Here is a 16,369-nt window from a genome sequence, read left to right as displayed (position 1 = left end):
GCATTATGTGGAGGCTTAAGTACTGAATTTCAATTATTCCACATTCACAGAGAAATATATCCACGTATTACACTTCCATTCATACTCACTACATAAATGTTTTCTTTAAAGTTGCACAGAAAAATAAACATAACACTGCTGCAAACAGATGTCTCCACCTGAGTTTCACAGATTTATTTCTTTTTCTTCCAAATTACATCAAATATCACATGGTCCTCAAGTGGTCCCTCTGGACCACACGTGAGAGGGTGGTCATCATAGCCCCTTCAGTAGCATCCCTTTCCCTCTGGGAACCCGGAAGGAATAATGATGCTTGCTGCTGTGGTGTCGGACCATTTTCTTCTGTTGATTATCTGATGTTTTGGGAAATACCAGCTCATCTCCACCTATATGTATTTTAAAACAAAAAAAAACCAATGTCATTCTTTAAACTGTTAAAAAGCCTCACATCCAGTTTCTCATGTTAATTTCACAACTGTTAATTAACTGCACAAATATCATACTGCTCTGATTTTTTTTTTTTTTTTTTTTTTTCGGTATGCGGTCCTCTCACTGTTGTGGCCTCTCCCGTTGCGGAGCATAGGCTCCGGATGCGCAGGCTCAGCAGCCATGGCTCATGGGCCCAGCTGCTCCACTGCATATGGGATCCTCCCGGACCGGGGCACGAACCCGTGTCCCCTGCATTGGCAGGCAGACTCTCAACCACTGCGCCACCAGGGAAGCCCCCTGCTCTGATTTTTTAAAGTTAAAAATGGATGAATATGGCAAATTTCTCAAGAATTAAAACAGTATTAATGAACAGAATTTAATGTTCAATGTAAGCAACACTTAAAAATGAATTTATTGCGACTCTTATCTATAAAATGACATCATTTCACTGGAAGGAGAGGGCAATCATGTTGGTGTCTTTCCAGTTTGATTTGCCCTCACATTTCTATGCTATGTTTTTCTCCTATCAGATTTTTGTGGCTAAAGGGTATCAAAACTGTCTGTTATGCTTCAGGGGCAAGCATAAAGGGCCAGTCATTCTGTAAATGAAAACAAGTACAATAATTGTAACTGAGCAAAGCATTTCTGAGGTCCACTGCTGGAGGAAGAGGTGCTGAGGTAAGAGTCATTATCTTATTCTTCTCTCCTGGAGGTAAGAGTCATTCTCTACTTGCTGCCTCTTCTGATCTTGGGGAAAGATGCACCTTCTTTAGACTCAAGACTTACTCTGTTTAAGTTATTAATATCTAGAAGTCAACAAAATGTCACCCAGAAACACTCAAAACTGTATTAGACTACAAAAAGAAAATAAGAGAGCTTCTTATAGGTTAAATTGTGTCCCCCCAAAATATGTCATACTAACCCCCCCAGAGCATGTGAATGTGAACTTATTTGGAATTAAGATCTTCGCAGATGATCAAGTTAAGATGAAATCACTGGGGTGGGGGGCTAATCTGATTGTGTCCTTATAAAAAGAGGAAATTCATACACAGACATGCACAGTGAATATGCCACATGAAGATGAAAGCCGACATCAGGGGTGATGTATGTAAAAGCCAAGGAACACACAGATTGCCAGCAAGTCACCAGAAGTTAGGAGAGAGTCCGGGAAAAGGATTTCTCTCACAGCCCTCAAAAGGAACCAACCCTGCTGACATCCTGATCTCGGACTTCTGGCCTCTAGGACTGTGAGACAATACATTTCTGTGGTTTAAGCTATCCAGCCCTGTGGCACTTTTTAGCAGCCCTAGCAAACTAATTCTCTGCTACATTAAGTATTCCATGCTATGAATAAAATAAGAAAAAAAGATAAATGAATCCCTGTGGCTTTTCTCACATTCCAAATCTGCTAGAGTCTAAAATGTAAGCGGGAGAAGTTGGAGCAGCGTGGTGGGGTGGGCCACATCTGCTTCCCCTGTGTGCACTGCAGCTTGGAGCACATCTGGACGCACAGCCTGCTGGGAAGTGAATGAATTTTCACAGTGAGCATTCAAATGGTAGATTAGTGTTTCCAGGTGCTTATGTCCAACCATCAGTCCTGCTTAAAAATAGCTGGAGTGTGCCACAAGTAAATGCTTTTATCTCTACTGCTATGCAAGGATGAAGGAGAACCACTTTGCCAGGAGAGCATCCCAGAACTGTGTGTAAAGGGCACAGGTGTCCATGTCAGACCCTCACTAGCTCTGTGACCTTGGACAGTCAGTTAGAGACATGATCTCTTAGAAGTACTTCTACTAAGAAGAAGTCATTTCTTACTTGTCTTCTTATTTCTGAAATATATTAATTTGATTGTCTCCAAAAGCAAAATATTTAGGAATCCTTCACTATTCAAGCGTTGACTCTAAAATAATAAAAAAAAACAAGATTACCATTTCAGTGAATACTTTTTTAAAATTAAGTTATAAGACTATTTTCTTACATATAAAGAATTAAGAATAAATATATTCTACTTAAACTCCCCCCCTCAGAATAATGTAGTCTCAAAAAAAGACCCCAAAAACATAAATTAAAGAAAATAAATGGTGTTACAAACTCATATTGATAAAATTTCAGAAACATGAATATCATAGATTAAAGAAATCTGAACATTAACTTAAATAGCAATATATTTCATTTTTATATTAACTTTTAAAACGTTATTAGTAACTAAAAAATTATCCTGAGAAGATTCATCTGCCTTGTGAATTCATTTTATCAAACAGTAAATGTGACTTGTTCACGTTTAGAACGCTGGAAAAGTGTATTTTAATATTTTATGTAGTGGGACCATTCTTAAAAAAGCTTTTCCCATTGCTTATATTGTTTAAAGTGAGGCAAAATCTCACATATAATTGTAAATACTTCCTTCATCCTTTCCTGTATAAACTCCTTTTTGATGGCTCCTGCTATGTATACACCACATATGCCAGAATTTAATCATTCTTAAATCTTCCGTGGTCTTTTAACAAAATAGAGGTTTTTACTTATAAATTTTATGTAAATTTTAGATTATTTGTAGAAAAGATACAAAATTTTTATTTTATTATGAATCTGTGAGAATCTAATTGAGAATCCTAAAACACAGTTTTGGCTATATACTTTTCCTTTTTTTTTTTTTTTGCCAGTAAAATTTTCCTTCACAGTGTGCAAAATTATACTAAGTGAGAATTAGTAATAAACACAAGTAACTAAACTGAATGTGGGAAGTAACATCTATAATGTATGCTATAAATATTCATATTATATTATATATATAAATAAATAGTACATTTATTTATTTCATGACAATCCTACCTTATATAGTGCAACTAAATATCACAAAATAGCTCTTGTACTAGTAAAAAAATTAACCAATTTGGGTTTTGGTGGTTATTTTCACTCTTAGCTAAGCCTTCAAATCACCAAGTGCACATTAGTAAGTACAGCAAAGGCACAACTGAGTTTCCATTTTCAGTCAGTAATTCATCAGTCACATGATCTCAATGTCAAATCACCTTCTTGAGGGGGATGGTTTGGATCCATTCCATGGAGTTCACATCAATGATATCCACTGCATTTTCACTGTACACTGAGAGATATGGGGCATTGTAACCTGGGAAAAGTGGAGCAGGTGACAGCAAGCATGGACTTCATGATTCACTTTTTACTTGGAATTTTTATTAGGATAATTATAGATTCACATGCAGTTGTAAGAATAACACAGAAAGATCTCTTGCATGCTCTGCTCAGTTTTCCCCAATGTAACATTTTGCAAATCTAGCATACTGACATTGATAGAGATGACCTATCCATCTCAAGCAGATTTCCCCAGTTTTACTAGCACTCATGTGTGTGGATGTCTGTGTGTGTCTGTTTGTGTGCGTGAAGGTATATACAATTATATCATCTGTGTAGGTTCAGGTGTCTACAGCCAAAGTCAAGATACAGAATAACTCCAAGGATCCCTCATTGTGCCTTTTTATAATCTCACTCAGCTTCATTCCATCCTCCCCTCCTTCCTTAATCCCTGGGAATCAGTATATTCTGTACTCCATTTCAAAAATTTTGTCATTTCAAAAATGTTACCTGAAAGGAATCAATTTCCTCTAAGATCAGGAATAAAACAAGGTTATCCACTCTCACCACTATTGTTCAACATAGTTTTGGAAGTTTTAGCCACAGCAATCAGAGAAGAAAAAGAAATAAAAGGAATCCAAATCAGAAAAGAAGAAGTAAAGCTGTCCCTGTTTGCAGATGTCATGATACTATACATAGAGAATCTTAAAGATGCTACCAGAAAACTACTAGAGCTAATCAATGAATTTGGTAAAGTAGCAGGATACAAAATTAATGCACAGAAATCTCTTGCATTCCTATACACTAATGATGAAAAATCTGAAAAAGAAATTAATGAAACACTCCCATTTACCATTGTAACAAAAAGAACAAAATACCTAGGAATAAACCTACCAAAGGAGATAAAAGACCTGTATGCAGAAAACTATAAGACACTGATGAAAGAAATTAAAGATGATACAAACAGATGGAGAGAATTACCATGTTCTTGGATTGGAAGAATCAACATTGTGAAAATAACAATACTATCCAAAGCAATCTACAGATTCAATGCAATCCCTACCAAACTACCAATGGCATTTTTCACAGAACTAGAAAAATTTCACACTTTGTATGGAAACACAAAAGACCCCGAATAGCCAAAGCAATCTTGAGAAAGAAAAACAGAGCTGGAGGAATCAGGCTCCCTGACTTCAGACAATACTACAAGGCTACAGTAATCAGGACAGTATGGTACCGGCACAAAATCAGAAAGATAGATCAATGGGACAGGATAGAAAGCCCAGAGATAAACCCACGCACATATGGGCACCTTATTTTTTTTGTGGGGGTGGGGGTTACGCGGGCCTCTCACTGCTGTGGCCTCTCCCGTTGCAGAGCACAGGCTCTGGACACGCAGGCTCAGCAGCCATGGTTCACGGGCCAGCCACTCTGCAGCATGTGGGATCCTCCCGGACTGGGGCATGAACTCATGTCCCCTGCATTGGCAGGCGGACCCACAACGACTGTGCCACCAGGGAAGCTCTGGTCACCTTATTTTTGATAAAGGAGGCAAGAATATACAATGGAGAAAAGATGGCCTCTTCAATAAGTGGTGATGGGAAAACTGGACAGCTACATGTGAAAGAATGAAATTAGAACACTCCCTAACATCATACACAAAAATAAACTCAAAATGGATTAAAGGACCTAAATGTAAGGCCAGACACTATAAAACTCTTAGAGGAAAACATAGGCAGAACACTCTATGACATAAATCACAGCAAGATCCTTTTTTACCCACCTACTAGAGACATGGAAATAAAGACAAAAATAAACAAATGGGACCTAATGAAACTTAAAAGCTTTTGCACAGCAAAGGAAAACATAAACAAGACTAAAAGACAACACTCAGAATGGGAGAAAATATTTACAAATGAAACAACTTACAAAAGATTAATCTCCAAAATTTATAAGCAGTCCATGCAGCTCAATATCAAAAAAAAAAAAAAAAAAAGCCCAATCCAAAAATGGGCAGAAGCCCGAAATAGGCATTTCTCCAAAGAATATATACAAATTGCCAACAAACACATGAAAGGATACTCAACATCACTAATCATTAGAGAAATGCAAATCAAAACCTCAGTGAGGTATCCACCTCACACCAGTCAGAATGGCCATCATCAATAAATCTACAAACAATAAATGCTAGAGAGGGTGTGGAGAAAAGGGAGCCCTGTTGCACTGTTCATGGAAATGTAAATTGATACAGCCACTATGGAGAACAGTATGGAGGTTCCTTAAGAAACTAAAGCTAGAACTACCTTACGGCCCAGCAATCCCACTACTAGGCATATATCCCGAGAAAACCATAATTCAAAAAGTCATGTACCACAATGTTCATAGCAGCTCTATTTACAATGGCCAGGACATGGAAGCAACCCAAGTGTCCATCGACAGATGAATGGATAAAGAAGATGTGTCACATATATACAATGGAATATTACTCAGCCATAAAAAGAAACGACATTGAGTTATTTGTATTGAGGTGGATAGACTTAGATCTGTCATATGGAATCTAAAAAAGTAAAAAAAAATGGTTCTGAAGAACCTAGGGGCAGGACAGGAATAAAGACGCAGAGGTAGAGACTGGACTTGAGGACACAGGGAGGGGGAAGGATAAGCTGGGACGAAGTGAGAGTGGCCTGGAAATATATATACTACCAAATGTAAAATAGATAGCTAGTGGGAAGCAGCCACATAGCACAGGGAGATCAGCTCAGTGCTTTGTGACCTCCTAAAGGGGTGGGATAGGGAGGGTGGAAGGGAGACGCAAGAGAGAGGAGATATGGGGATATATGTATATGTAAAGTTGATTCACTTTGTTATAAAGCAGAAACTAACACATCATTGTAAAGCAATTTTACTCCAATAAAGATGTTAAATAAATAAACGGAATCATATGGTATTCATGATTAATTATATCTGCTAAGCCCAAATACATTATAAAAAATACCTTCAGAGTGGAATCCAAAGAGAATCCCATAATAATATTATAATTATCATATAATAGCTGCCTCAAAATCTTTTTTTTTGATACACAGGGTTAACATAAATTAAAATGGCACATAAATGATGCGCATGGGTCAAATTATATAGTACAACACATATGTAAAGTCTGACAACAATCTTTCTAACACCTACATCTAACAGCAGCTTTATTAAGAAATTTCATAACATTTCAAAATCTATGGTTCCTAAACCAGGTCAACTGCCAAAAAGAATATAGTGTAAGATTAAAAAAGTATATCTGGGGAGTGAAATTGATGAGCAAAACAGAAAGAACTTCCAGCCAGTAACATTTTTGGAACTTTCCACTTTATTAATAACAACATCTTATGGCTCCTGAATACTCACCTCAACATGAATATGTCTCCCCATTAAAGCAACAGCAATATAATTAACAACACTTCCTACACTTATGTTGTGCCATCTCTTCCCTTTCTTCTGTGGTCAACTCTTGAAAGTGTCATTTACATTTCACATCCTCCACTTCCCAGCCCTACTGACACCCAGTCCATGGCAATCTGACTTGTGTCTTAACCCATCCATTAAAACTGCTCTCACTACAAGCCATTAACCATCCATTATTCCTAAAACCAACAGACACGTTTCAGTCTTTGTCTTACTTGAAAGCTCAGCAATACTTGCCTCCTACAATTCTCCCTCTCAGTTTCCTTTGTGGGCTTCTTGCTCTCTGACCATCTCTCTAATATTTATGTTTCTTGGTCCTCTGGCCTATGTCCTATTCTCTCTCACTCTGTTTACTCTCGCACTGGAAGTACAAACTCAGTGTGTCCAAGGAACCAGGCTGATAATGCCAGAAACTAGTCATTGATTTTAGCTTTACAACAAATGGGATGGACAGACATTGTGTGCTCTGATGCGTTCAGCGTGACATACAAAACTAGTAAGAAATTACTCTTATTAGAAGCCATTAATGCTCATTTTCAGTTGTAGGAAATTCAGGATGTAGAGGAAGAAGTTAGAAAGCACCACGAGGAAACAGACAGATCCAGATTGTAGAACATCCTACAGTAGAGCAAATCAATGGTGTGGAAAACAACTCAGGATTAAAAGATATTTAAGAGATAACCATAACATGCCATGTGTGGACCATTTTTGGATTCTGATTCCAAGAAATACACTGTCAAAAGAGATGTCTTTATGATAATCAGCAATATTTGAATATGGACTACTGGATGGTAAAAAAGAATCATTGGTAATTTCTTCAGAGGTGATAATAGCAATGTGGTTTTATGAGAAAATGACCATATTTTTAGAGATGTATGTTAAGGTGTGTAGAAGTGGAATGAAAATAATGTTTGGGATTTTATTTCAAATACATCAACAACTCAACAAAAAAGAAAAAATATTAAGCTATCATATCCCTTCCTCCTCTGTCCATCCGAATCTGTCCCACCTTGTGTTTTATTATCTCAGTAATATCAGTGGCATCACTCATTTTCTCAACTAGGAAATCCTGATTCTCTGGTCCCTGAGCTTCCACTTCTAATCAAAGCTTTGTAAAGCAAAGTTTTTTCAATTATATCTCCTCAATATCTCTCAACTTGTCTCCTCTCCATCCCAACTGTCTCTACCATACATAATTTTAATCCACAATTTCTACAATGACCTCCTAGTTGGTCTCTTGGGCTCCAGTCTCACCTCTCATTTATCGTTTACCTCACCACTAGAACCTAGGGATGTTTCTGAAGTGCAACTCTAACCATGTCAGTGCGTCTGTGATCTGGTTCATGAGAACTTCTCCAGTCCCATCTCTTGAACTCTTATCTTGAACTCCATGCCTGAAACAGTGAACTTATTATAGTTCCTCACAAAATGCGATATCAATGGCCTTTTCCAGTTATGACAGAGTCATCTGCCATTGGAATTACCCTCCCACCATCAATACTTATAAAAATGGACAAGTCATATGAAATAACTGTTTTTAGGCATTAGTTAGTAGGAAGCACAGGACTGCCATTCGTAAAAGAAGATAAATATATAAGGTGGGTCCCACATTCCCCTGTTTCTTTGCCTAAGGGAAATTTCCAAAACTGCTATGCAGGAAAATGGAACCCAAGCAGAGAGTTGACGTTTTGCCAGACAGAGGAAACAGATTCTAATGTGTCTGGAATTTGCAAGACAGAGTACTCAGAGGAAAGAGCCACAAAGAAAGGTGTCCTAGAAATCTGCACAGCTGTTCCCTTGAACTTCCTGGCCAAATCCAAAACTGCACACAGGCAGAGCAAGATTCCACAAGACTCACACAGAGCATTGAGAGTGAACAGAAATTTCATAGGTAGTACAGTGCTGGAAAGACATTAGATTTCTGAACCAGAGTAGAGAGACATTGGTGAAAACCCTAGGCATTCAGTTGAGACCCAGAAAGGCCATTCTTTGGGCATGAGGACTAGAAGAAAAGACAAAATAGGCCCACCCTAACAAAGTCTAATTCCAAGCCTCAGCAAAACTAAAGTAATTCATCAGTAGGTTAATTGTTTGTCAGAACAAAACACACAACACCCTCTAGAGATATACATAATATAACCCAGAGTCCCTGTATCATAGCATTCATAATGTTCAGCAAAGATTTAAAAAAATAATAAGACCTGTAAAAAAGCAGGAAAATAACAGCTTTAATCAAAAAAAGAATCAGTAGAAGCAGACCCATAGAGGCCATATGTTGGAATGATTATAAATAATTGTATAAATAGTTTAAGACTTTGTGAAAAAATATAAACAAATTGGCAGAGAGGAGAAATCTAGCAAAGAAATGGAAATTTCAAAAAAATACTTGAAATTATAGAACAGAGGAATATAATACCTGAAATGCTTAAAAATCCCTCGACAAACCAGGCATAAAAGATCAGTGAAACTGAAGATATAATCAGTATAAATTATCTAAACTGAAGTAGAGAAGGAAAAAAAGATTTTTAAAAAGCAGAGCCTCAACAACTTGTAGAACAAAGTCAAGAGGTGTAATATACATGTAATTGGATCTCCAGAAAAGAGAAAATAGGTTAAAAAAAATTTTAGAAAATATAATGCCTAAACATTTTCCAAAATTAATGAAAGATATCAATCTTCAGATCCAAAAAGTCCTGAAAATCCTCAGCAGAATATATACAAAGAAACTCACATGTAAACACATCGCAGTCAAATCGCTGAAAACCAAAGATAATGAGAAAATCTTAAAGTTTGCCAAATAGAAAAGACAGAGGGAACAACAATAAAAATGGTTGATTTCTCACTGGAAAAATGGATACCAGAAGAAAATAGAATGACATTTTTTAAGTGCTGAAAGAAAAAAACGCTTCTCGTTTTTTTAGCTGGCCTTTCCAGACTCACCAGTTTGGATTGTGTCCCTCCTACATGCTCCTGTAGAATACTGTATTCCCCTATCACAGCACTTGCTTAATTTAATTATTGATCTCATATCATGATTATAATCTCAATAAAGATACAGATTATTTCACCATGTTTAATATTGTGCCCTTAACTTTTAGCATAGTAAGTTCATATTAAGTGCTCAATTACTATTCTCTAAGTGAATAAAAAATGCTGTATTAAATTTATAAAATGATGGCCTGCATCAATGAAATATCAAATAGGCTAAAATTATTTAGGAACATTCTATGTAGACTTTACATAAGCTAAATCTAAAAGGCAAAATGTAATCTACTTAGTAAATATTTCTTATGGTTAATTAATGCTTATGTGATTTTCAGTGACCATGAAGATATCTACTTAGGACCTTACAAAAAGCAACAACCTGGATTAAGAATATATTCAAGGTAAATTACCCAATGAATATAGTATAAATTAAAGGCTAAGTTATTTCACATGTATGACTTAGATATAACTTCTTTAGAGCTATTCTACTTAAAAAGACATAGACAACTTAGGAAAATTCTTCAGTGATGTAGTTTTCAAAAGTAAAACCGTCATTAACAATATTTACTCATATGATATAGAATTGTAATAACAAGGTTGGAAAGGTACAGAGAGACAAGGAAATAAATTGTAAGATAGCCTTACGGCAATAACTTGGATTTGCTGGCCACATCAGTTCAACTGGCCTAGATCTGAGGCCCCCGTTGTCAGTGTAAACGCCAACGCTCTTAAAACATAACAGATACACAGTACTAGAGATCTCAGTTGCACAGAGAGCGTCCACTGGTTGATGTGCAATAAATGACAGTGTAGGGTCATGGGAGTGCAGCATCCTGTATGGAATTCCTTCTCTCCTCAAGGGGTATCTCAGGAATCCTGATTGGAATCCTACACAGAGCTATTTGCTGAAGATGCTCATCCACTGGACATTGGTTGGGATTTGGAGCTCTTTAAATTTTCTGTGAGAAATTTTCTTGCTCTGAAACAGCTCATAACAGAAGATTTGGCTTTTCCTAGCCACACAGAGGCATGTATGGGCCCCTTGGCACACTGTTCCAGAAATCATGGTCTCGCACCCTTTGGTTTCTGCCAGCTTGTGAATATCAGTCTTTCGTCCATCCAAAGCTGACATGGGCACCAGCTGCACATGGTGACTTCGTCTTGAGATCACTGCAACCATCTGGCCATGGGGGATAAGCTCAATCTGGTGAATCTTCTTCATGTAGCCAATGCAAATAATTTCTACACAAGTAAGCATATTTGTAAGTCATTTTAAAATTCTAAATAACTTCTGTTTATTTATTTCAACTGTTCTCCAAATTTTACTCATAAGCAATTAAGACATTTTTCCCAATAAAAATGATCTGATAAATCTTCTTAGTGTCATTAACTTGAGTAATTTCTCTACAAATAAAACAGCAAGTCACCTTCAAATAGCAATGTTTTCTTACTTTTTAATTTTCTTTATTGAGGTATATTTGACATATAACATTATATTAGTTTCAGGTGTACAACATAATGACTCAATATTTGTGTGTATTGAGAAATGGTAACCACAATAAATCTAGTTAACATCCAACATTGTAGATAATTACAATTTTTTCTTGTAATAAAAATTTTTAAGATCTACTCTCTTAGCAACTTTCAAATACACAATACAGTATTATTAACTATGATCATGTTGCTGTACATGACATACCAAGGACTTATTTAATTTATGATTGAAAGTTTATACCTTTAAAACCCCTTCACCCATTTTGCCCATTACCCCCACCTCTGGCAACCACAGATTGTTTTCTGCATCTATGAACGTGTTTGTTTAGATTCCACATACAAGTGAGGTCATATGGTATTTGTCTTTCTCTGACTTCCTTAACTTAGAGTAACAACCTCGAGGTCCATTCATGTTGTCGTAAATGGGAAGATTTCTTTCTTTTTTATGGCTGAATATGATATTCAGCCATGATATATATATATATATATATATATACATATATAATGTATGTATGTATATATATCTCACATTTATCCATTCATCCATTTGTAGACATTTAGGTTGTTTCCATATCTTGACTATTACAAACAACGCTGCAAGGAACATGGAGGTGCGATATCTTTTCAAGTTAGTATTTTTGTTTGATTTGAATAACTATCCAGAAGTGGAATTGCTGGATCATATGGTAGCTCTATTTTTAATTTTTGAGGAATTTCAATACTGTTTTCCATATGGCTGCAACAATATACATTCTCATCAACAGTAAACAACGGTTCTCTTTTCTCCACATCCTCAACAACACTTATTATTTCTTGGCTTTTTAATAATAGCTATTCTAACAGGTATGAGGTGATATCTTATTGTGGCTTTGATTTGCATTCCCCTAGTGATTTTGAGCACTTTCATGTATCTGTTGGCCGTCTGTATGTCTTCTTTGGGAAAATATCTATTCAGATCCTCTGTCTATCTTTTAATCAGATTGCTTAGTTTTTGTGCTATTGAGTTTTATGAGTTTTTATATATTTTGGATATTAACCCCTTATCAGCTATGATTTGCAAATATTTTTTCCCATTCGGTAGGTTGCCTTTTCCTTTTGTTGATGGTTTTCTTTGCTGTGCAGAAGAATGTTTTCCTATTTTAAAATTCTTTCCAATTTTTACTCCAATGGATTTAAATCAGGTTCTAATAAAATCACAGACATAAACTCAAAGGGTAGGTTTGAGAAGGACCAAAAAGGGATAGGAAGAGCATAAGAGATCAAAAATTATATAGGTTAAAAAAATAATAATAATTATTCCATAGATAACATAATTACCTTAAACATAAAATTAGCATAATAAAGCACTAAACTCAGTCCTGAGATTCTAGACAGCAAGGCGAACACCCTCAATGTCTGACAAGTGGAAATATACTGCTTTTTCTTTTTCTTTTTTCTTTTTTTGGCCTTGCCGAGCAGCTTGCAGGATCTAGATCCTACCAGGGATCAAACCCAGAGCCCCGGCAATGAAAGTGCCGAGTCCTAACCACTGGACCACCAGGGAATTCCCAATATACTGCTTCTTTAGGGAAAAAAACTTTTTGTTTCCGGCACTAAAGTGATTCTTTTATTACACAAGTATTTGTTGATTGACTACTATGTGCCAGGCACTGTTTAAGTGCATAAGATACAGAGCTGAACAAAAAGAGACAAGTCCCTGCTCTTATGCTGGCACCTGGTGGACCTTTCATGGGTCTCCTCACCAGGACTGAGTCACCCAGACAGCATGGGAAGCCTTCAATGGAGAATAGCTAATGCCCTTCAAATGCAGGTTCTCCTTTAACTAACTTATCATTAGAGTGCAAGACATTCAAGAGAACATCTATATTACAATGACTCCTCTTCATTTCATCTACTCCCCCATTTCTCCCTCAAACAACCATTAGATCCAAACAAAAACAAACAAAACAAAAACAGAAACAGAGAACTCTGCGGTCTTATCTGGGAAGTATTCACTTTATGTTGTTACTCTTTGAGGTGTCAATGTACTAGTGGGGGAGGGGGATTCAAGCAGAAGTGTTTCCTTTCATGAACCAACTTGAAGATGGTAAACTAAGTTCTTACAACGCACTTATTAGATAAAATCACTTGCGAAGATATTTGGACACACTACTCTATATAAAATAGATAACCAAGAAGGATCTACTGAGAGCTCTACTCAATCTTCTGTAATAACCTATATGGGTAAAGAATCTGAAAAAGAATGAATACATGTGTATGTATAACTGAATCACTTTGCTGTACACCTGAAACTAACACAACATTGTAAATCAACTATACTCCAATAAATTTTTTTTTAAAAGATATTTGGGCTCTGGAAGATTATGGATCTCTGAAAGTAGAAAAGTCATCATTTGACTTGAAAGCACATCGAACCAGATGTGGAAATTTTCTTTTACAGAAAAGAAGAGAACAACCTGATATTATTATTATTAGAGTTTAAAGTTATTCCAGAACAGTAAACACTCTCCTTATCATCTAAGGTAACGTGGACAACAAATAACCCTTCTTCACTTCCCAGAGCGATTCTTTTGTGATCTATATTTGACACATAAATTAAAATATCAAGTATTTTGGGGGGCAAACATTAAGTGAAGCTAATAAAATAAACTGGACAAGTTTATCAATGTTGAAAAAGTTTCAAAGTCAAATTAAATATATATTTAGCAATACTACAGTGAAAAGAAACATAAGAATAAATAATTGGCACTATGATTTTTCTTTCACATTACAGAAATTAGCATAATAAAACATTACTTTTCTCAATAGAAAGATCATTTTGCAAAGTAATCTTTATGAATACTTGGAGAAAGTATAATATTCAAGTAATGATAAACTGTCAAATTTTCTATAAGTGATGTTTAATGAACGAAAAAATTTTATAAAATAATTTGGTGACCTTGGCCTGAGCTAAAACAGCATGGGGAGGTATGTCACAACATAGTGAGAACTAAAAAAGTGCAAAGATAGCACATTAAGTGAAGACTTTGAATACAAAGCACAGACTTTACATATATAAGCTCATTTAATCCTCTCCATAACTGAAAAACTGGAATTATCTGCATTTAACACATGAAGTTTAGTAGCTAGCTCCGTGACCCCCAGGAGGAAATAGCTAAGTGGCTCTATTGTCACCAGCATCTAATGCAGAAGAAATGCTGTTTAAGAAATGCAAGTATTCTTGTCTATTGATAAAACTTTCAGTATTGATCTTAGCAATTCATTCATTGATTCACTTGATTTTCACTTATTTATTGAGTATTGGACATTGGGATTTGAAAGACAGTCTCTGTCCTTAAGGTAGGTAGTTCACAGTTACACACAGGGTCACACCCCTTATGTGTTTGGGGCCAGATGTGTTTGGGAACTCATAATTTTTCAGACTTGAAAAGGTAGATTGAAAAGACTTGAAAGGTAGATTAAAGAAACACCCTTTCAGGCAGGGCCTGGGGAGCCATCGTATAATCAAGTATATTTTTGCAGAGAATCTGATGAGTAGCTGTGGGATAGAAGTGGAAAGACAGCCCTCCACCCCCAGGTAAGCCTCATTCACTCAGGTTTTGCTGACAAATGAATTGTGGATAAAGTTAAGGTTTTCAGATTTCAACATTGGGGCTGTGGTGAAGTGTAGGAACCTAGCGAGATAAATGTTGTAAATCCATACCTATGATTGCAGCTGTCTGGGTGGTTTTGATCAGGGGTAACTTGCTGTCATAAGCCTCTTTCAGAACATAGACTGAGCGGTCTCTGGAATTACTTTTTCTCAATATTTTGTGCAATTCACTCAGCACACCCACCCGCTCACTCTTCTCATTCTCGCTATTTGCTAAGATTGGGATTGAATATCTATTACTAGATGCTGAGAGCTGGGAAGCTGTGACCTAGAATGATTTAAGGAATATCTAGGTTATAAGAAAGCAAACATTCTTTATGCCAGCCTGTCTAGCATTTTTCATAAAACTCACCATTGTTAAATGACACTTGTAATACAGTTACCCTCTTCCTAGTAGTAAAATAGATGACGTGAGTATCAGAAGCAGGCCAAAAGCAAAGTGTCAGAATCACGTCTATTTTGATCCTCATAAAGCCACCGGTGTTCTCTGACTACCTAAAATCTTGTACTTCATCAAATGAAAATAGCTACCATTTATTGAATGCTGACTCTGTACCAGAAACTGCTCTAAGAAATTGACAGGTGTTAATTGATTAAATCCTCACAGAAACCTCAGTGGGTAGTTACTGCTATTCTCTCCATTTTATCAGTGAGAGGACAGGAGTACAGCAGGGTAGAATGCAGGCAGTCTGATGCCAGGACCTCCACTCTGAGACTTTCTATTTCTTTAATTCTAACACACAGCTTTGCATCTTTAGATTATCTCTGAAACGGCAATATGTTCTGCAATGGCAATCATCATAATCAATTGTGATATTACAGAATGTTAAGGAGTTTTTTGTTGTTAAGTTAGAAATATTCAAAAACACTTGTTTTCCTGGTTGCTACATGCCTATAACTTACATTATACTAGTAAATGGCAAATCAGATTTAAATTTTAAGATACATGATTAAGCTAGCAGAACTCTAAATTTATATATAAAACTTTCTTTTGTGAGCATGAAGTTAGCAGCAATGACTTTATAAATTCCCACTGTAAGTCAGTTCCAAATGGCCAGGTCTTTGTAGTCTCTTGGTGGTTGGGTACAGTCTAAATAGATGTCTATCTTTGCACTAAGGAACTAAGAATACTCCTGTCTGGCCTTTGTTAAACCAAGATTCCTAGGTTGACTGTAACCACATGGGTCCCGAGGGGATAACAGCCCTTTGCTTTCTCTGTCACTTTATTTAATCCATTCCAGAATCACTTTTATTTTTTACATG

At 36.3% G+C, this 16,369-nt stretch overlaps 1 protein-coding gene across 1 annotated transcript in view; it reads right to left on the bottom strand.

Annotated features, from left to right (window-relative positions):
* Nucleotides 1–255: 255 nt before the first annotated feature.
* LOC116755043 (serine/threonine-protein kinase MRCK alpha-like) overlaps nucleotides 256–16,369 on the bottom strand; it is a 50,099-nt gene continuing 33,985 nt past the window's right edge. The window contains 6 exon segments of the mRNA XM_032633901.1: nucleotides 256–386; nucleotides 2,245–2,329; nucleotides 3,462–3,559; nucleotides 10,606–11,202; nucleotides 13,960–14,031; nucleotides 15,158–15,374. Of these exon segments, the coding sequence (XP_032489792.1) occupies nucleotides 256–386; nucleotides 2,245–2,329; nucleotides 3,462–3,559; nucleotides 10,606–11,202; nucleotides 13,960–14,031; nucleotides 15,158–15,374 (1,200 nt within the window).

This window comes from Phocoena sinus, chromosome 6, assembly GCF_008692025.1.
Source record: "Phocoena sinus isolate mPhoSin1 chromosome 6, mPhoSin1.pri, whole genome shotgun sequence".
Classification (NCBI taxonomy): Eukaryota; Metazoa; Chordata; class Mammalia; order Artiodactyla; family Phocoenidae; genus Phocoena; species Phocoena sinus.
Note: the sequence above shows the minus strand (reverse complement) of the source record. Positions and strands in the feature narration are given on the sequence as shown.